Source organism: Microcaecilia unicolor, chromosome 6, assembly GCF_901765095.1.
Source record: "Microcaecilia unicolor chromosome 6, aMicUni1.1, whole genome shotgun sequence".
NCBI lineage: Eukaryota > Metazoa > Chordata > Amphibia > Gymnophiona > Siphonopidae > Microcaecilia > Microcaecilia unicolor.
In genome coordinates, this window is record NC_044036.1 from 112,503,377 (window position 1) to 112,526,020 (window position 22,644).

A 22,644-nucleotide genomic window follows, 5' to 3' on the forward strand; every position below is an offset into this window, starting at 1 on the left:
TTAAACACACTCTACTTTCAATGTAATTAAATATACAAACATCACTAGAGTAAAAAATACTGAAATAAAATCTATGGGATCAATATTCAGCCCACAGTGGTTAGAGTTTATAAGACACATGGGACTAGATTCTACATATCATGACTAAAAAAAACTGGTACTGAAATGAAATACACCTAGATGTGTTCTATAAAGTGCGCCTAACTTTAGGTGCACTTTATAGAATATGTCTACATTTCCACGGTTTATAGAATACAGCAAGCACCCGTCCATGCAACTGAATTTAGTCACAGGCAGTTATGCCAAGTAAAGCCTGGTATAAATGCCAATACCTAAATTGAGCGCAGGATGGATATATTCTATCATAACGTGCATACATTATAGAAAAGCCCACAACCCGCCCATTTCCACACAACTAAATTTAGTCATGGGCAGTTATGCCAAGTAAAACTTGGAGTAAATGCCAACACCTAAATTAGGCGCGGACCAGGTATATTCCATCATAACGTGCACAGATTTTAGAAATGCAACTTAGAATTTACGCACACCATGTTATAGAATACGCTTAGACAGCTCTGCACATAAATTCTAATTAATGCCAGTGTCAACAATTGCTTGTTAAGGGGCAATTTTTGGCGCTGATTGGCTTAATTAAGTTGCATGCACAAATCTAGAATATGACTGGATTTGCGCATGCAACTTAAGTCATGCTATATAGAATCCGGGGATAGGGGCTCATTTTCAAAGCACTTAGCCTTCCAAAGTTCCATAGAAACCTATGGAACTTTGGAAGTCTAAGTGCTTTGAAAATACGCTTCTATGTCTACTGTGGGTTTAGACCAATATTTAGTGCCAGTCCTTATCAGAGTGCTGGCACTGAATATCTGAGTCTTCAGAGGGCCCTGGAAGTCACTTGGGTACCACGATAACTAACCAGGTATAGTTAGAACCACTGCTCCCTCTAAGCTGAGCAGGAGTCCTCCGACTGCATTGCTGCCAGTGTGTGTGTATGTGTGTGTGTGTGGGGGGGGGGGGGGGGGGGAGGGGCTTCAATATTGTGATTTCAATTGTTAGGGACAGGCAGATTCTCTAGAATCCTGCAGAGCTTGCCTGTCCCTCACTATTGAAATATGATAGTGAAACAGCACCCCCAACTGGCAGAACAGTAGGCAGATGACTCCTGCTCAAATTAGGGGCAACAGTGGTTAGGTCCCACTTGTCCAATTAGTTATTGTAGAAATTTTATTCATTATCTGGCACCAGCATTGAATATCAGCAGTGCATGGACAGCTTCTAAATCTACCCCAGCACTAATCGGATAGTGCCGCAGCCGCCTCCACAGATATTCATGGAACTCTCTGGGTAACCCTCACTGAATACTGGCCTAAATATGAACAACTGAATGCAAATATAACAGTCTTATTACATCGGCTTACACGTTTGGGGACTGGAAGGCATTTCCACTGTCAAAACTAGCTACGTGTCCTTGGTTTTTTTCACCTTTTTGCATAAGCTGAGAGCTGTTAGGCAATCAGAACCAAACCTCTGACTGTTTTCAACATGAGCAACTCTGTACATAGATTTGGTTTCTTTATAGAATGTGATAACTTTGAAAAGGTAAACAAAAGAGATGTTGTCATACCTGACCTTTTGAAACCTCAAATACATTTATATCTGAGGCAAAGGTCTCTAATACCTTTCCCAAACACGTAACCTCTTCTTAGCTCCCTGCACTAAGCAAATGAGCAGGCCATGGTCCACATTAGAGTTTTCTCAATTACATCCCAATCTGTGGAATGACTGAAAGCTACCTCTCTTCCTTCATAAATGCAACAAAATAGCCAGAAGTGAATTTCTCGGTGGGTCCAGGGATGAACTGGGCAAGCCCATGCATTTCTTCCTGCATCCCCCCCCCCCCCCCAACATTAAAAATCCAATACTTTGGCTTGTGGGGATCCCCAAGATCCATCAGCTGGAGATGTCCACTATTAAAATCCCCAGGCCATCTGAATTCTGGTGAACTGATCATGTGTGAGGGTGCCAGCAATGACAGCTGGGAGAACACCACCAAATGCAGTGTTCAGAGAGCCTAAGGGGTTCCACTGGAGGACATCTTCAGCTAGATACATTGAGGATGTGCACTGCTGTTGGATGGACCTGAACCCAAAGTGGTTGGACGCCTGCTCGCCTGGGCCCAACCATGGCTACGCCACAGGTTAAATGTAAAATCCATTTCATTCTACCTATCCTGACCTGTAATCTGACTTTTTTCCATATGGGGTCATTTACCCATGGTAATGCACACTAATGCCATTAATACATGCTATTTGCTGCAGGACCAACTGCATAAAAATGGACCCTGTGGTCCTCTTAGTAACTGACCCCACAGTGCCATGCAAAGGTTTTCACATCCTTCTACATTTCACATTCTCCTGTCTAAAAAGTACATGTTCAAAATGCATTAAAACAGAAGTCTCTTTCACTGCTGTACACAACAACCTCTATAACTTTCATTGTTAAAGAGTAAAAATTCAAAATGTATTAATTGCATTAAATCTTCACACACTCTCTCTCATAACAAACCCAAAATTAGCTCCATTTCCAAAAATTGCCTTAACAAGACCCATGTGTCAAACAGAGGCCTCCAGTGTGCATTCACACTAGGTGAGCCAATTCAAATGCTCCTGGATGAAGAATCAAGCTGTTTGTGATATGACATGAATCTGAACAAAGTCTAAGTATGCTGAACGAGCTCTAGGATAAAGTTATTCAAAATAGACAAATGTTTTTATAGCCTTTCCCCTAAAGCATATGAATAGTGAAGGGCTGTCATTTGCAATGACATGTCACCGCTAATACGAGTGTGCACTCTTCGTAAAGAGTGTGCACTATCTGTAAACAGGGCGCACTATTCTTAAAGAGTGTGCACTTCAATGGTTCGCACATTTGTGCACCAACGGAAAAAGAAAGCACTCCTTTGCAAAAAGAGTGTATAATCTTAATGACATTTGTTCTTGAATGAATAAACAAAGAAAAAAAACCCAACAATTTTTTGGGGCTTCCCTTTCCTAAAGAATATTCCTTGGAGCATTGTCAAGTCTATCCCTGTAAAGTGAAAACAGTTTGGAAGCACCAAGACACTGTCTTGGTCAGGCCATCCCTCCAAAGTCAGTAGCTGTGGGGTAAAAACACTATGTGGAAGGTCACTGGGAGTCCTAAGATTACTTTAAAGGAACCACAGAGATCTGTGACTGAGTGAGAAAAAAAGCTGAGGGCCCAATAAAAGTCAAGACTTCTTGGTTCCTTATTCTTAATTAGCTTTTTAATATATTTCTCTCATGTTGAAAGTGTAGAGGATGTTGTAAATCAGCGAAACAAACTCCTACTTTAATGTGGTATGAATTATATTTTTTTAAATAGCAGAATGTGGAAAAATACAAGTGTCAAGACTTTTGTAAAGCACTATAACTTTAATGCTTACACAATTTATTATATAACGTGAGCTGCCCCAGTCAGACCAGAAAAACTGGAGGCGGAGGAGCAAGATAGTGACCAAGTCAGATGAGTGCATTTGAAGCTCTTTACGCGCTGGGAATTTTGGCAGTAGCCTGGTTTTCCCAAAGCTTCTGCAGATGATCTTGGATGGTTTTGGTGCTTCAGTACCGTAAGAAGCAGCATTATGTGCTCCACCTGTCCCTTCAAATGTAACCAAAGATCTAAGCATCGATGCACCCTCATTAAGCCCCGAGTATGGTCCGCCCCGGCCCCCCCACCCCCCAATGCAGAATTACTGTCATATTAAGGCTCCAAGGTGGATGCTGTTGATTCAAGAGACCGTAGGACAGGGCCCTGTACATCTGTTTACCTTTGGGAAGGCTAATGCTGAAGGTCAGCTGGAACCCCATTCATCTATTGAGGAAAAAGAGAAGGCTGTATCTTTCTTGAAGAGCCATGGCTGACTGGCACTTCCAATAGTTTTTACATTGTCTCTCCGGAACCTTATTTATTTATTTAGATCATTTATACCCCGCTTTTTACCACAGTTTAGCAGCCTCAAAGCGGCTTACAATGAACTAATGAAACAATTACAATGACAGTAGAGAGGGTAGCAAGTTAGGAATCGTCCCTTACTAAAAAGGAGCTTAGCAGAATTTTGGCTAAAACTAATGAGAAAGAGATGGTCCTGGGTCAGCATGTGTCCTAACTCAGGGAGCCTGGTAAGCAGCTGGAGGAGTTTAAAGAGGTTAATGCTGCCTTGATACATCATAAGGATTATATAAATTCTTGGAAAATCACGACATTATGTTTCTGAACTTTCCCAAATCTCCCCCTGATGATATTTTCAACATTTCTTGAAAGTATTTTTTAATATCATCTTTGGATGCTATTCAGTCTATGTTCTGGATTTATTATGTACCAGCTGATGGAGACATACAAGTGGAAGAAGGAGTTGAGGAGAAAATTTGGACTTAATTACTGAAATCCTTGCAAGAGGTGATGGCAACTGAAGCTACAATATTCACCATTTTTGAGTTGGAGGTGCAATACTGTGATAATACTTCAGATCTACTAATGAGCTGTTTGAAGGGTTCTTACATATAAGGTTTTTTTTCCCCTAGTCGATCTAGATCTATCCAGCAGAGGTGTAGGGATTTTTTGGACCAGGACTATTGCCCTGGGAGGCCAGTTTTCTCTCAAAATGCCCTTGTAAAAGGTTAATATTAGGGGGTAAGTCATATTTGCTTTTTGAGTCCAAGCAGCTTCAACAATCTGAGTACAAGGAAATACTCAAAGATTTTTGTTATCTCCTGCTGTACAATTTGACTTCTGGATGTTGTCTATTCAACATGCTCCTGTTAATGTATAGGCTTCTCTTCTGACTCTTCCTAAATTGTTTTATTTGATTTCTTTAGATTGTCACAGACAGATGGAATGTCCTTGACTAAAATGTCCGACACCACTCTGATTTCTGGCAGATGATATTCTTCAGCTTAAGTAATGAAGAAATTCATGAATGTCTAGATTTTTCTTTGAATCTCTCACTTTTTCTCTATTCTTTAATTTCCTGAATGCATATGAATAAAAAGTTAAAGATATTTATAAAGATATTTCCTTCACTGTAGCAGGAATTTCATGTGTTGACAATGCAGGAATGTAGCATTCCAGTAACCACATTGGTCTTGGAGAAAATGAGTCTCTGTAGGATGAGGCACTTTAAAGGGACTAACCATAAATTTGTAGCATACGAGCTTTTAAGAACTCACAGGCCTCCTCAACTCAAGTGCATTTTTTTGAACTTTTTGCCTGTAACTTAAATCCATTTTTCTTCTTAAAGAATAAAATATTCTTTGCACAACATAAACATATATTCCTTTTGCAAATCACATTCATAAAGAAAGTACATTACCTTGGCTCCGCAATCTGCTCCTTGCTGTACACAAAAGCCAATAAACATTGGGTCGGCCACTTTAACTAAAACATTATCAACGCAGTATACGTGAATGTATTTTATGCCTCTGTGCTCCATATCCTTCACCACTCGTTGGGATCCAAGAGCTCGATAAAGACCACCATTGCCATCTGTAGGGAGAGGTGAGGAAGAAGATTGTGCTGAAAGTGCAGGTGATCATTCGAATCATATGAATGGTCTGCAAACTCTTTCACACATCACTCTGATGATAGAACAAAAGATCGGATCTTAATAGTTGTAAAATGAGGGTTATTTTTGCATCATGTGATAATATGACCACTTTATTAACAGCTCAATGCATGCATTCAAGACCTAGAAATATTTCCAACAGAAAAATATTTATTGACCTCGTGAATAACAATCCATTTCAAAGTTTAAGCAAAAACAGTTCAGAATATCTCAGGAAGAGCAAATACATAACCTTTAGCAAGGCTGTTAGATCAGCCCCAGCTATGCATCTTCCATAATGCTGGTTAAAATCACTACAAGCTACATAATGTGATGAGATGCAAAGCACTTCATTATTGTGCAAATCAAACAACACAGCTTGCATAACTCGTATGCTGCATTTTTTGTGGGAAAAACGAACTGGTGTTTCCCCCCTCCCGTCTGAGAGCATTCAGCCGCTAACATGTAGTCTGAGGATCCCAGATGCCATTTTAAAGGGAGCAGAGCTCCTCCATTCTGTGCTGCTCTCCCCCTAACAAAAGACTTCCCCCCAACAGACCTTGTACCCTCCCGATGATACTTTAAGACCCTCAGTCAAAGCCCCTATGGCCTGACCCCTACCAATAGGGTCCCTGGGAACAAAGGGCCACAGGAACAGAACAGCTTGTAAGGTTGATTTCAAGTTGAATTGTTTATATAACACAGAGTTACTAAACTGCGGTACCAAGTTTCTAAAGGTTAGTGACTTTTGTGGCAAACTGAGGTGTTGTAAAATACAATATTTTACTGCAGCTTAGTTACTAGCCCCTAGGTTACAATACGTGTGACTTATCTATTCTTAGCTATTGTGTCACTGAGCTCATTACCTGGAACTCAGCAGAGGAAACTTCATACTAGTACCCAAGAAGTTAGCTGAAATGAGGGCAAAGAAGTTAAAAACATACTTACCCACATTTCAAAACACCACATTTAGATACACTATCTAAACTATTCGACCATGGGGTAAGTTGGATAACGGGAAAAGTCAGATCTGAACAGTGGTGGTGGCAAGAAAGGTGGAGGCTGGAAATGTAACAGGCCCATAGGTGAAAGAGGATGAGAATGGCTGCCCCATAAGACTAAAAGGCTGCACAGAATGAAGGTAGCGTATGCAAATTTATCTCATGCATATTTATTGTGGGTAGCCTGAAGATCTCACTGGCTAGATGTGTCCTGAGGACTGGGTTGAGAACTCCTGATTTAGAGTGAAATACTTCTGTGCACAAGAATGGGACCTGGGGGTGATTGGTCACCTAAGATAGTCAGGTACAAACAGGTGGACAAGGCAATAATAAAAGTCAGGATACTTGGATGCACAGTGAGAGGAATGGCCAGTAGAAAAAAAGGGGGTGATAGTGGCTCTATACAAGTCTCTGGTGACCTCACCTGGAGTATTGTGTTCAAGGCTGGAGAATGTATCTTCAGTGGGATATAAACTGGATGGAGTCATTTCAGAGGGCAGCTACAAAAATGGTCAAGTGTCTTTATCATAAAGCATATGTGCAAAGACTTAATCTTAATATGTATACTTTGGAAGAAAAGACGGAGTAATGAGATAAGAAATATCTAAATACCTCCAAGATATAAATTCACAAGAGATGAGCCTCTTTCAATCAAAATCAAGTTCAACAACAAGAGGGCATTGAATGAAGGTGAAAGGGGATAGAATCAGGAATAATCTAAGCAAATATTTCTTTACAGGTGACAGACAAGTAGAACAGTCTCCTAGTTAAAGGGGGTAGAGACAACAGTTATCAGATTTCAAGAAAACATGGGACAAGCACATAGGACCCGTGAAGAAGAAGAAGAGATTGTAGATCTTATAGTTACTGTAGATAGAAAGGGAAATGGGACTTGATATACTGCCTTTCTGTGGTATTTGCAACTACATTCAAAGCGGTTTACGTGGAGGGGCATAATCGAACGCGAACGCCCATCTTCATGGGCGTCTATGTCCGAAAACGGGTACGTGAAGAGGTGGGACAGACCGTATTTTCGAAAAAAATGGGCGTCCATCTTTTGTTTCGAAAATACAGTTTGGACGGACCAAATGCCATGGATTTGGTCCCCTCTGAGATGGGCTTTTTTTTCTTTTTTTTGCGATAATGGAAAATAAAAACGCCCAGCTCATTTGGTCGTGGGAGGGACAAATGTACAACACTGCCATAGCTCTTAGGGGTGAAGGGGGCAACTACATGTGGGTACAGTGGGTTTTAGAGGCCTCCCATTTACCACCACAAGTGTTACAGGTAGGGGTGGATGGGCCTGGGTCTGCCTGTCTGAAGTGCACTGCAGTACCCACTAAAAATTTATTTTATTTTTTGTTACATTTGTACCCCGCGCTTTCCCACTCATGGCAGGCAATGGAGGGTTAAGTGACTTGCCCAGAGTCACAAGGAGCTGCCTGTGCCAGGAATCGAACTCAGTTCCTCAGGACCAAAGTCCACCACCTTAACCACTAGGTCACTCCTCCACTCATAAAAATGCTCCAAAGACATGACTTGTTGCTGCTGTATAACCTTGGCACACCAGTTGACACCTGAAGACTAATCTCTTTAAAACGTCCTTTATTTGAATAAGCACGTTTACTCACAGTTAACTGCAGATCAGAGGTTGTGCCCCACTGGCAACGAGTCTCACTGGCACTGAGATTAGCAGTAGGTCCCAGCTGGCAGAATGGTGTACAATGCCCTTTCAGCAACATTCAAAGTAAGAACTAAGTGCTGTAACGTGGCTAACACATGAACGGGATCTAAAACTGGCTTACAAAAATGGCCACTACCTCATGGACTACCGGAAACAAAACAGGGCACACTCTGACCCAGTAAGCAGAGGGAAAAGCACCATGGGACTAGAGCCTACCAACTACCGTGAGCATTTAACACAAGCTAGTGGAATCACGGAGCCCAATACCCTACACCCACCACAATGCATTGCTGATGTGACTCTGCAGCGCCCTTAACAGAAAAGGTGTCACACTCACCCGAGACCCACATCAGAACCAGGGAAAGGCTGTCAGAGGACAGAACACATTCTGCTGTCATGGAGGTGGGTAAGGCATTTGAGGCTGGCATACAGGCTGGGAAAAAAAAGTTTTTAAAGTGGGTTTTTTTGGTGGGAGGGGTTAGTGACCACTGGGGGAGTCAGGGCAGGTGATCCCTGATTCCCTCCGGTGGTCATCTGGTCAGTTGGGGCACTTTTTTGGGACTTGTTCGGGAAAAAAAAGGGTCCAAAAAAGTGACCCAAAATTGCGGTAAAAACGCTTTTTCGATTATCAGCTAAAGACGCCCATCTCTCCTCTGCTGATAACCACGTCCCAGTTCCGCCTTCATCACGCCTCCAACACGCCCCCGTGATCTTTGTTCGTCTCCGCGACGGACTGCAGTTGAGGACGCCAAAAATCGGGTTTCGATTATACCGATTTGGGCACCCACGGGAAAAGGATGCCCATCTCCCGATTTTGGTCGCTTTTTGGACGCCTTTCACTTTCGAAAATAAGCTGGATAGTATATACAGGTACTTATTTGTACCTGGGGCAATGGGAGTTAAGTGACTTGCCCAGAGTCACAAGGAGCTGCAGTGGGAATTGAACCCAGTTCCCCAGGATCAAAGTCAGCTGCACTAACCACTAGGCTACTCTTCCACTCCAAACTGGTCATATGGTCTTCATCTGCCATCATTATTTATAAGAGTGCAGCTAGCTCAGTCCTTTGTAATCAATTCAGAAACCTCAGGCAGATCACATCTGCAGTCCTCATAGTCCATCCTGTCTGAGTCATATTATTCCAGGTTATGTTTACACAGATGTTTACAAACAGTGTTACAGAGCTTCACATCTGGGATCCTCGGAATGGCTCACAACCCTCAAGCTGCCAGGGTAGATCTTCAAGGTCTCAGCTTGAGATAGCAAAACCATTCTGCTTGCTTTTTTTCTCTTCTATACAGCCATCAAATGGCTCAATGAGTTTGCTTCTCAATCCATCTGTCTGCCAGTTCAAGGTTGGTTTACTTTTTGCCCCAACATACACACTGACCTGCACATGCATGTAATTCACACTATAGCCAGCTGGTGTGAAATTAGATAATAGGGCTTGATTCAGTGTATGGCAATTTCGGTGTGCAAATTTGGGCTCCAGGACTTACCACCTGCAGAAACTAGGCACACATCCCTGATATTCTATAACACTGCATGCAAATTTGAAGATCACCCCTGACCTACCCATGCACCTCTCATGGCCATGCCCTCTTTCGGGCTACGCTCTATGGGATTTGAGCCCACATCATTATAGAATAGAATGTAGCAAAATGTGCACCCAATTCCAAATTGGTGCAGAATAGTGCCAATTACCACTCAATTATTGGCTCTAATTGACTCATTGGCCAATTTAATTGGGCGCACATCTTGGATAGGTACCCAATTTTGGGCACCCTATATAGAACCTCAGGGATAATGGCTCCTCAGTAGCTATAGTTAAAATTTACTTCAGCAAGAGAAATATTGGTAAATATTGTAGTAACGAATAATGGAATCATTACCAAGGTGTTTAAACAAGTCGTCTCATTAAATTCACTCAAATGCATTATTTTTCAAAATACAGATTCTTTTGTTGTTACTGATACCAAACCATAACTTTATTAATCATTACTCAACGTGTAGGTTCAAATATCCATTAGAGCTAACATACTTTAGTATATTATGCAAAAATTAGTATATTACGCAGAAATTATTTTAGCATAAAAGTTGTGTATAGTGACAGAGTGGCCATTAATGGTTGGCTTGAGATTTTAAAGTAAGGAAATGGATTTACTGTTCAGGAGGAAGGTTACAGCACTCCTGTTTCAGCAGGGTTTGAAACACGACCATGACTGGTTTGTTTATCCACTTATTTTTCTTTATGGGGAAGCCCCTGCCTACATGCTAGATTTGATAGATCTACTATCAAGAAATGTGTTGGTGACTGCTCGATCCTACCTTAATCTACATTACCCAAGCTGTAAGTCTGTTCAATACAAATTGCTCTTTTCATCTTCTTTCTCCTACGTCAGCCCAAAGTCTTGGAACGTCCTACCAAGGCATCTAAAAGTGATTGACGACCACCAGCTATTCAAGAAATCCTTAAAAACATTTTTGTTCGAGAAAGCATATCCCCCCAATTAACGCTCAGTTTTCACCTTCCTCATATTACCAATACCCATTTAGCCAACGTGTATTGCCCTTATGTTCTTTCCCGTCCTTCAGATTTTTGTGTCCTTACCCTCCTTATATTGTAATCTTTGTAACATTGTAAGCCACATTGTGCTCGCTCTAGTGGGAAAATGTGAGGTATAAATGTACCAAAAATAAATAAATAATTATTTTGGGGCTCATTTTTGAAACAGAAAAACGTTTAAAAAGCAGCACAAAGCAGCAGATGGACGTTTTTCATGCAAAAATATCCAAACTGCTAATTTTGAAATACATTTTAAGACTTTCTATGTAGTTCATCTGCAGTGCATCCAAATCACAAGGGGACATGTTGGGGGCGGGATTTGACGTTCCCACAACTTGGACATTTTTCTGCCATAATGGAACAAAGCAAAAACATCCAGGGCTAAAAGTTGGACATTTTGGTCTGAGCCGTTTTAATCACAACTAAGTTATAAAACGGTGCCCTAAAATGACCAGATGACCACTGGAGGGATTAAGGCATGACCTCTCTTACTCTCCCAGTAGTCGCTGACCCCTCCCACCGATGTGAAAGATTACATACCAGCCTGTATGACAGCGTCAGATGTTAAGGCCAGTCCTATTAAAGCAGCAAGCAGGTTTCTTTAGTATCCTAGTGGTCTGTGCAGTGCACTGTACAGAAGGGACCCAGGCCCATACCCCATTCTAACTATTACACTTGTGGTGGAAAGTGTGAGCCCTCCAAAATCCATCAAAAACATACTACACCCAAATATCTCTTCAAAAACTCTATGAATAACCACACAAACTATAGATGCCCTCTCCACATTTCACAACACTATTGTAACTCTACCAAAATGTAAACTGTAAACCACTTTGAACCGAAACTTGTTTTTGGATAATAGTGGGATACAAGAATGCATAAAATATAGGTGACACCTGCAGGAATAAGGGTTATTTTAGTGGTGTACAGTAGGTTTTTGGAGGGCTCCCCATACAATATAAGGGGATAAAAGGTCCCAGATATACATCTCACTGTTATGTAAAGTCCACAGCAGTACCCTACCCCCCACTCTGCTGGGATGTATGTGTGGCCAGTCTACTAAAAATGCTGCCCCCCCCCCCCCCCCAATACATCCCAATGGCTTGTTTTTGTGCATTTTTCCCTTGGATGTTTTTTTTTCCCCAAAAAAATTGTTCATAAAAGAAAAAAAAACGCACTGAGCACAAAATGTCTAGGAAATGACCATTTTCAAAACAATAAGACAGTCGTTTTTCAGGTTGAAAATGGCCATGTTCACCATTTGATTTCTGGATGTTTTCAGCAAAACGTCCAAAGTTGGATTTAGATGTCATATCGAAAATGTCCCTTCATGTATCATGCATGTCCTGCCTAGGTCTTCTTACAATTTGCTTAGGATAGGCAGAATAGAACTTTGTAAATAAAACGCATGATTATAGAATGATCTAGAAGTTACAAAGAGCAATCTTTAACTCAGAGACCATCACCAGAAGGTGCTGCTGAAGTGCGCAGACGGAACATCAAGATGCAAGAGTCAGGACACAGATTATATGACTACTGAAAAGCAACGATCCAGTCTACACACAAACCTGGTGCCATGGATATTTTTCCCTTCTCTTCCAGAATGATTTTGCCATCAAAGCTCATTGCTGGTAGCATTCCCTGCTGGAAAAAGAACACATTCTCCTTCTTCAAACCGAAGTATTTGTGCTTCAAGAAAAACTCTTTTGTGGATTCCATAGTTCTGCCACTGGTCATGATGTACCTGCAGGACAACAAATATAAGCTCCAAGAAATTGCATTTTAAGTTTCTTCAAAAGCTGAAGTCAGCCCACAAAATGAACCACTTGAGCACACAAATGCACACACTTATCTTTCTAGAATTTGCTCCCACTATTAAGGTACACTGGCTTAACTTATTTATTGCTGTCCTTGATTTGAGTTCTATTTATCATGTTTAGCCAAGAGATGCAAAGTAACATTTGTTATCTGCATGTATTAATGAAGGGGAAAAATACACAGTAGTCCTAAATGGTAACTAAGCTGTACAGATTTTCAAGCTTGGTTAGGGTCTCTGAATTATCCGTGACCTAAGCCTCAACTGCAACACTACATCTGAAACAGTTTACAAAACTTGCTGCATAACTTCTTTCAAACCAGATAAACACTCCTCTCCAAAACAAGACAGCTATAGAAAAAAAAAACAAGTTTTGAAACAGAGGACAGTAGATTTGAGGACAATGAATTCTGCTGAGCTTGTCTGCTTTGCCCTAAATGTACATGATTTGAAATTTGTACAACTGATGAACCACAGTTCTTGCAGATAACTTGGTTTCCTGGTACATCATGAAATATAAAGAAAGATAATTTGAAATTTGGAGTTTACTTTACACTTCAAATCCATCTTTTTGGAAACAGGCTGAATAGTAACTGGAGTTTGCTACATGAAGTTGTTGCTCATGCAAGAGGCCATGGTACAGGGATTACCACCAGTGTTCCCTCCAAATTGTGCATGTGCGCATACAGATTGTGAACCCTATGCATGTCGCAAAAACAGTGCACAGAAAAACAAAATTTATTGCAGTTATTTTTTTTTATTAAGTGTTATAAAGCAGAACAACTTAAATGCCTCAACTCATCAACACAGCAAAAACAAAGATCGTTCTGGACATTATATAACCTCCCCTATCTCCGACCCCTAATGTGCCTGAAAAACATACCTACCTATCTGACCTTAACATCACACTGTATTTGTCTACCTTATTCAACCTCAACATTACATTGTATTTGTTCCTTTATCGGACTTGGCGAACGCCTTACGGTTCTATGTAAGCCTGCAAATAGGTGGGAAAATGTGAGATACAAATGTTACAAATAAATAAATAAAATGGAGCTATTCTCATGTTCCAGATCTTAGCAGCTGAGAATGAATACTTAAATTAGCACTCTGCTCAGCTGGCTAATCAGGTCCCATCCATAAGATGATGCTATAATATTAATCCTAGACAGTTAAATTTTCACAATGATGGTGTCACCAGTTATATTTATGACCATAAGGGCCCTGTTTATTAAGCTGAGCTAGCATTTGTAGCGCGTGCTAAATGCTAGAGACACCCTTATATTCCTATGGGTATCGCTAGCGTTGGCGTGTGCTTTTAGCACAAGCTAAAAATGCTAGCGCACCTATAGCACAGCTTAGTAAACAGGGCCCTAAATATTTGTCAAAAAAAGTCTGGAGCTTCCTTTTGTTGAGACAGTGTATAATGCATAAAACTATCTTTATAGTAAAAGTAACTTTTTTTTATTTCTATATTTTTTTATAGAAACAAATGCAAAGGAAAAAAAACCAAGGTTGTATAAAGACATGCAAGCACAAATAATCCTCTGCAAAAATAAGATGTTCAGGGTACTATAATCAGCATCAAGGGGAGCCCCGTCTTTGAGAACATTTACAGAAACAATTTCTTTTCTCTGCTGTTTCATATCGATGACCCTGACCTAAAATATTCTACCACATGTTGATATCTAATTTAATGTTATCTTTCCAATTAGTTACAATCAATGTAATTTCTAAAGACAGTAAGGAAGATAAGGGGCCCTTTTACTAAAGGGGGTTAAGCCCGAATGAGCTCTTAGAGCACCAATAAAAGACTTACCACAAAAATGCATTAAAGCATTTTGTGGTAATTTGCCTGTTAGCACATGCTAATTTGTAGATTATTCAAGAGGGGGTATGCCATGGGTGGGGAACAGTTGTAGAAGCACGTTCTTATTAGCACACTAACTGTATAACGCGGATTTAACGTGGGAGCATTTAGCACCTCCTATGTAAGAGGCAGTGCTCCCTCATTAATTTTTTGCAAGTCCCACATGCTAATGGAAAAATTAGCACAGGACCTGCAAAAAAAAATTTTAAAAGCCCTAAATATTGCCACAGAAAATCTGGACTTAATGCACAAGAAAGTCCCATGTTAAAAAAAAGTTAAGCCCAAATCTTTATATGTTTTAGTATTCGTTTTGGGACAGATGCTCTTTGTCTTTCAGGGCGGCTATAAGAAACAAAGCCCCTCTGATTTTGCTTGATTCATGTATAGTTGTTCCCATTGCTTGTTATTCTGTTCTGTTGATTAATACTTTAATAAAAAAAAATAGATTTAAGTACATAAGATTAATCTGAAACTATATACAAACTATGTGAGAGTGCAGCCTGGAACAGAAGAAAATGAGCTTTGAGAGGAAGGGGGTGGAATTGAGTTCTAGACCCCAAACAGATTCTGCAATACTGTCTACCCAAACCAACCGTCACATCAGGTATCCTGCTCAAGGCAGTAGTGTGATTTGAATCCATGGACTAAAGACCATGTTGCAGCCTTGCAAATGTCTTCAATAGAGACTGACCGCAAGTTGGCTACTGATGTAGCCATGGCATGACCCTCCAGGATCAGCACAGCTTGGGCATATGTGAAAGAAATGAAATCTGCCAGCCAATTAGAGATTGTGCGTTTCTCGATGGCGACCCTGTTGGGATTAAAAGAAACAAAAAACAGTTGGGCGGACTGTCTGTGGGGCTTAGTCCGTTCCATGTAATAGGCCAATGCTCGCTTGCAGTCCAAGGTGTGCAAGGCACTCTTGCCAGGATGGGCATGAGGTAGGGGGAAAGGATATTGGCAAGACAATTAACTGGTTCAGAAGGAACTCCGATACCACTTTTGGCAGGAACTTAGGGTGTGTGCAGAGGACTACTCTGTTGTGATGAAACTTAGTATAAAGTGCATCCACCTGATGTCGGTGCCAGGCAAAATGGTAGAGACTATTATAAAGAACAAAATTACTGAGCATATTCAAAAACATGGATTAATGAGACAAAGCCAACATGGATTTAGTGAAGGGAAATCTTGCCTCACCAATCTATTACATTTCTTTGAAGGGGTGAACAAACATGTGGATAAAGGTGAGTCGGTCAATATTGTGTAGCTGGATTTTCAAAAGGCGTTTGACAGAGTACCTCATGAAAGACTCCAGAGGAAATTAGAGAGTCATTGGGATAGGAGGTAGTGTTCTATTGTGGATTAAAAACTGGTTAAAAGATAGAAAACAGAGAATACTGTTAGTTAGCATTCTCAATGGAGAAAGATGGTGGGGTTCCCCAAGGTCTGTGCTGGGACTGCTGCTTTTTAGCATATTTATAAATAATTTAGCGATGGGAGTAACTAGTGAGGTAATTAAATTTGCTGATGACACAAAGTTGTTAAATCAAAAGAGGATTATGAAAAATTACAAGAGGACCTTACGAGACTGGGAATCTAAATGGCAGGTGATGATTAATGTAAGTAAGTGCAAAGTGATGCATGTGGAAAAGAGGATCCCAAATTATAGTTATGCAATTCAAGGTTCCACATTAGGAGTCACCGACAAGGAAAGGGATCTAGGTGTCATCGTTGATGATACGTTGAAAACCTCTGCTCAGTGTGCGGCGGCGGCTAAGAAAGCAAATACAATTTAAGGTATTATTAGGAAAGGAATGGAAAATAAAAATGAGGACGTTATAATGCACTTGTATAGCTCCATGCTGCGACCACATCTCAAATATTGTGTTCAATTCTGGTCACCGCATCTCAAAAAACATATAGTGGAATTAGAAAAGGTACAGAGAAGGGCAATGAAAATGGTAAAGGGGATGGAACGACTCCCCTGTGAGGAAAGGCTAAAGCGGCTAGGGTTATTCAGCTTGGAGAAAAGATGGCTATGGGGAGGTATGATAGAGGTCTATATAATAATGAATGGAGTGGAGTGGGTAGACGTGAATCGCTTGTTTACTCTTTCCAAAAATACTAGGACTAGGGGGCAAGGTATGCGTGGTGGGAGCGCTGCTGCGAGCTCTTAAAAACAGTGTGCTGGAAAAGTGTTCCACATCGGGCGCCATGGATAAATCACCCACAAGTGAGAATAAACTGGCCTGCTTGTCCTCGGAGAAAAGTCGATATTGGACATTCAGACTAGAGAGAACACGACAGATTGGGACCAAATAGATATTTAGTATAGCCGAGAGAGTGGACCCTTGCAGCGCACCCATAGTAACTGGAATCCAAGCTGAGTTTTGCTCACTTAAACAAACATGAAAATAATGCTCTGAGAGAAATGAATGGAATTGAACTGATCTAAACCTGTACCCTGAATTCCCAATGAATATAACCTACTTAGTAAAATTTCATGGTGAATTGTATCAAAGGCCACGAAATACTAAAGAAAATCATTAGATGTTCTTCACCTCGATCAAATCCAGCCACCAGCAAATCATTCAGTTCAAGGAAATTGTGCAATTGATCCAAAACAAGCCTTTCCAAAATTTTGGTTAAGAAATTCAGTGTTGAGATAGGATGATAGTTCACAACTTGTTTAGGATCAAGTGCACCACCCTTCAGCAAAGGACAAACAGAAGCCTTTTTCAAAGTTCCAGGGATAATCCACTCAGACAGCAACTTGTCTATAAGGATAAAATTATGCACAGTTTATCCACCGAAGACTGTGCAAATACAGATTGCTCTATCAGAAAAAACATTGGGATCACTACCCTATGAACTGTGGAGAATGAAAGGGTTCTGGTCACCTAGGACATCCCCATTTCAACTGAACATAGCCTGATGCAAGAAAACTGGGCATCCCGTAAACAGGAAAGACAAGAATGGCTTTACTAATAGAAGTGTAAGTGCTGAGCAACTATTTTGTACAGTGTAGGGAGAGACAAAAGATCCTCAAGGACTAAGAAAACACAACCAGAGACTGCAAAAACATAGCAGAAAGATTTTTTTAAAAACATTCACAATTGTTTTGGGTGCCAATAGTCTGATCACAAAAGAACTCCCAAGAACACTCTGCTAAGATATAAGCTGAATAAATAATGGCATATAACCACAGGTGAGCACAGGTAATGCCCAACCAAGCAACAGAGATTTCTGGACACCATCAGGGGAGGTCCTCAGCTAGCGGAGCTTGGGGACCCCACCAGCTCAGGTAATTCCGTATTTTTCGGACTATAAGACGCACTTTTTCCCCCCAAATTTGGGAGGAAAATGGGGGGTGCGTCTTATAGTCCGAAGGTAGCGAGGTCCGAGTTCGGGATTGCCCTCCCCCCGAGTTCGGGATCGCCCTCCCCTACTCACGTCACGCGATGTTCCCTGGTGGTCTAGTGACGTCGGGGCAGGAAAGAGCCCCCTCTTTCCTGCCCCGACGTCACTAGACCACCAGGGAACATCGCGTGACGTGAGTAGGGGAGGGCGATCCCGAACTCGGACAAGACGCACCGGAGCACCTAGGTTTTAGAGGAGGGAAAAAGGAAAATTTTCTTTTCCTATTTCCCTCCTCTAAAACCTAGGTGTGTCTTATGGTCCGGTGCGTCTTATGGTCCAAAAAATACGGTATATATTTTTTTTAAGCTTGGGAGTGGTGGTGGGAAGAGGGCAGAGAGGACATTTCATGCCCATCATTTTTCCTTTAGGCCCGCCCTAAATCTGTTTTCTGGCTATGCTACTGTGCCTATAGGTATAGATATATTTTGTCCCCATCCTATGAACTCGAGAAAGAAGCTCTTTGGACCAAAGTATTAAGGTGAGAATTGGTTCTAAATTTGGGAGCTTGAGATCACATGTAACATCCCTTGGCTTAGGAACAAGACTCAATAGCATGAGGTATGTGTAAAAATTAACCCATTTGAAGACTCTGCTGCCCTGAGAGAAAACAAAAAAAAGTTAGTGAACCCCTAGGATGGTCTGTACTTTAGCATAATTTATACTCAAACATGATTAGATCCTAATCTAAGTCTGATAAGAGACAGATAACCCCACTGACTAAGGCCTAGATGCACAAAACTCTAACGACCCATTAATGACCCTCTAACGACAAAATTTGCGGTCGTTGCATGCATTATAGGCGTTTTTCTGAAGCCACTAGCAGATAACGAAAACGGAATGCAAACCAGAAACTACCATTGAAATGTGGACAATTCGCTATGCACTAACCATACCGACGATTCTAACGAATCATTTAACGTGACAAATTTAGCGAGCTCTCAGACCTGTCGTTCAGGCCTGAGCTGTCATCTCCCCGCTCCCTCCTGCACCTTAAAAATGCAAGCTGGCATGTAAAAAAAAAAAAAAAAAAGTTATATAAAAACGCAAACCGGTAGTTCCCCACTTCCCCCTGCACTAACCAAAACATTAAAAAAATCCAAATAGATCGGGAGGGGGCAAAGGCGCTCGTCAGGAGCGTCCTGTATGGGCGCCCTTGCCCCCCCCCCCCCCCGAGATTGCCACTGTTCCCCGCTTCAGCCGGTTTTAATAAAAACAAATCTCCAAATTTTCTCATCCCCGGTCCCCCTCCCTTCCTGGGTTTCCTGTCCCTTGCTCCACCTCCACCTCCGCCCCCGTGCCCCGCCCCCTGGGATCGTCGCCGCCGCTCCCACCCTCCACCGGACCCCCCCTCCACATTACCGTCCCGTACAGTGCCTCTCACCTGTATGCGAAGGTGCTGCACGGGATAAAACATCTGATTGCCAATTGCTTCTCCGTTCTCCGACGTTGTTCCTGGGCCCGCCCTCCATTGACGTAAGTTACCTACGTAGGTAACTTACGTCAATGGAGGGCGGGCCCAGGAACAACGTCGGAGAACGGAGAAGCAATTGGCGATCAGATGTTTTATCCCGTGCAGCACCTTCGCATACAGGTGAGAGGCACTGTACGGGACGGTAATGTGGAGGGGGGGGGTCCGGTGGAGGGTGGGAGCGGCGGCGACGATCCCAGGGGGCGGGGCACGGGGCGGAGGCGGAGGATGGCGGGAGGTGGAGCCCTGGAGCAAGGGACAGGAAACACAGGAAGGGAGGGGGACCGGGGATGAGAAAATTTGGAGATTTGTTTTTATTAAAACCGGCTGAAGCGGGGAACAGTGGCAATCTCAGGGGGGGGGGGGGGGGGGGCAAGGGCGCCCATACAGGACGCTCCTGACGAGCGCCTTTGCCCCCTCCCGATCTATTTGGATTTTTTTTAATGTTTTGGTTAGTGCAGGGGGAAGTGGGGAGCCACATGTTTGTGTTGTGGTTTTTTTTGGACGTTTGTGGCATGCGCAGAGCAGCCAGCATAACGCTTGGCTGCTCTGTGCATGATTCAGGGGCCGATTACGATGGGGATTACGATTCAGTGATACATTGTACTTCTGGATATCGCAACGAACATGTTTGACCTGTTTTTTTGGTGCATGCTTCGTTTTTTCAAAATCGTTAAGGACTTTAACGATTTAGATTTTGTTACGTTTGTTTGATGCATCTGGGCCTAAATAACTCAAACAAACTGGATATGTACTATGTTTGGATTGTGATGTCTGCCAGATTAGTAGATAGTGTCAAAGCCACGAAATCAGCAAATGTTAAGAGGGGATAGGAGTCAGCTCACAATTTCCAAGAAAATAAAAAAATATGTGTTCCCATAAAAAAGAATAGAAGTTACATATGTAAAGAGACTTCCAATTTTCTTGTGTTCAGAACTAGAATAGATTTGCAAAGAGGAAAATAAACCATCTATCTAGGGTGGGTGACTAACCCTTTGTGGGAAGCACTAGAGGTAGCACAGAACCCAATAATGGAACACTTAACTAAGGTACCACCACCACCTATGCTCTCTAAATCTCTCTTCAGGCCACATCAAATGCATTTTTATGCATTTTGAAATGGCAACATACTATAATATTCACTTTTGTCCCTCCTGGGACAGAGAAATATCCAGTGCACCTGAATGTAACTCACCTTGAGCTACTACTGAAAAAGGTGTGAGCAAAATCTAAATAAATAAAAATCCAGATGTCAACCATTGTTCTCATCTACTGGAAGCCCAAACCTCTGAAGGTGAATCAAACCTAAAATGTTAGATTAGTCCAAAAAAACCCCAAAAGTATCACCTATAAATCGATTTCACCTTTATTTCTGGATTAGGTGAACACACAAATTAAGTCCTACAGTGGCCTGGCCAGGCAGCAGCGCTGCATTCTGCCATGTGCAAGATTAGAGTTTGATGCTTGATCTCAGTTTCTACTCTTTGAGCTGGTCAATGATGGGGATGCGAAGATAGGACTGCTCACATCCCTATAGGGAGAAGTCTCCATAATGTGAACAGCAAGACTAAACTAGGATGCAAATGCATGAAGTGTCAGAGAACTGTGGTCAGTGGTCCCAGGGTGAAGATTGTTTATATGATGACTAGGATGAATGGGGGGGGGGGGGGGGGGTTTAAACATGACAGTGGGAAAAACAGTTTAAAAATGTATGAAAACCCCAGACACTATAAAAGACAGCCTAAGGCACACTGACCCCAGCAAAGGCCAGGAACAAATTGTCAGGGCAAAAAAAAATAATACAACTTCTGTGGCTCTCCCAAACCATATAGTTCTCAAGCTTCAAGCAAAGCATCAGGGTTTTACTCCCTTCATCCTAAAAAGCTCTCAACAGGAATGAGTCTTACCAAGGTATGGTGCATTTTCTGCCATGCTGGGCTTCAGCTAAGCGTTCCAGTTTCAAGATACGTTCTGCTTGGATTTGGAAAAGGGTTTTGTGAGATGGAAGACCGACATCGTACATTCCTTTGGGATAGGAAACACCCAGTCTTGTACCCTGCCCTCCTGCAAGGAGGATAACAGCTACCTTATTCTGCGAAATCTGCAAAAAACCTGAAAGACAAACAGGTAGGTTACTTGAGTTTTACGAACAATTTTTGGTAAGCATTCTAACCCCTCTGTTTACAAAGCCTCTCTGCCAGGCAAAATGGAAGAAGCCAGTCTGAAAATCAAAATTAATGTACACAGATAAGCTGTGAAAGTGAAGGTTAGAAATATCTTTTAAATAAAATAAATATGTTTTAACAGGACAAAGTCAAAATGTTTTTAGCTGAGGATGTCCTGCCTTTACCAATCTGCTACCCTTATTCTTTTTTTCAAAGTGTTGAATGCGGATAAAGGTGAGCCAGTTGATATAGAGGTTCATTTTAAAAGCACATAAATTTACAAAGTTACAAAGGATACATAGCAAAGCACTTACACTTACAAAGTTACATAGAAACCTGTGGAACTTTGTAAGTCTAAGTGCTTTGAAAAGAGCACCACAATGTATTTGGTTTTGAGACAGCATTTGACAAAGTCTCTTAAGCCACTGTGGAGAAATTAAAAAAAAAAAAAAAAAAGTCATGGGATAAGATAAAATGGACCAGGAACAGAAGAGGGGAGTGGTTCATGTTTGTTCATGCCAGTAATTTAGCCTGAATTGTAAACTGTAGGTTGTATCTTCTTTTATAAGCAAGAATTGAATGAGTAATGTATAGTAGAGGACTGGTTCTATTGTCTTTTGTCGTCGTCCCCCCCCCCCCCCCCCCAATCTATTCAGAGTAAATTACTGACTCTGTCTTAATCTCCATTTCTGTCAGCACAAGAGCTTGTTTTTATCTAAGGGGTCCTTTTACTAAGGTGCACTAACAGATTTAGCACACATTAACAAATTAGTGTGCTTAAACTGCCATGCAACCCTTCGGTAAGGCTACCAACTGGATCCAGATTTGCAGGACAGGATTGATCTAGACCTGGGTTTACCCCACTGCATACTGGGATTTGTAGACTTCTTTTCCTTAGGGACTGCCATGAGAAAATCAGAACTACAAATCCCTGCATGCAATGAGGTAAACTCATGACTGGATCCACTCCTGTCCAGCGAATCTGGATCCAGCTGGCAGCCTTACCGATAGCTATACA

At 41.7% G+C, this 22,644-nt stretch overlaps 1 protein-coding gene across 5 annotated transcripts in view; it reads right to left on the reverse strand.

Moving 5' to 3' along the window:
• UAP1 (UDP-N-acetylglucosamine pyrophosphorylase 1) overlaps nucleotides 1–22,644 on the reverse strand; it is a 101,130-nt gene that overhangs the window by 56,122 nt on the left and 22,364 nt on the right. For 4 of the 5 annotated variants that reach the window (XR_003942531.1, XM_030206990.1, XM_030206988.1 and 1 more), the window contains exons 4-6: nucleotides 21,369–21,573; nucleotides 12,456–12,631; nucleotides 5,408–5,580 (exon numbers count right to left, since the gene is read on the reverse strand). Coding sequence is in view for 4 of the 5 variants with exons in the window: in XM_030206990.1 (XP_030062850.1) it covers nucleotides 5,408–5,580; nucleotides 12,456–12,631; nucleotides 21,369–21,573 (554 nt within the window). In the remaining variant the exon portion in view is untranslated. The remainder of the gene's footprint in view (nucleotides 1–5,407; nucleotides 5,581–12,455; nucleotides 12,632–21,368; nucleotides 21,574–22,644) is intronic. The other variant, XM_030206991.1, reaches the window with a different exon arrangement.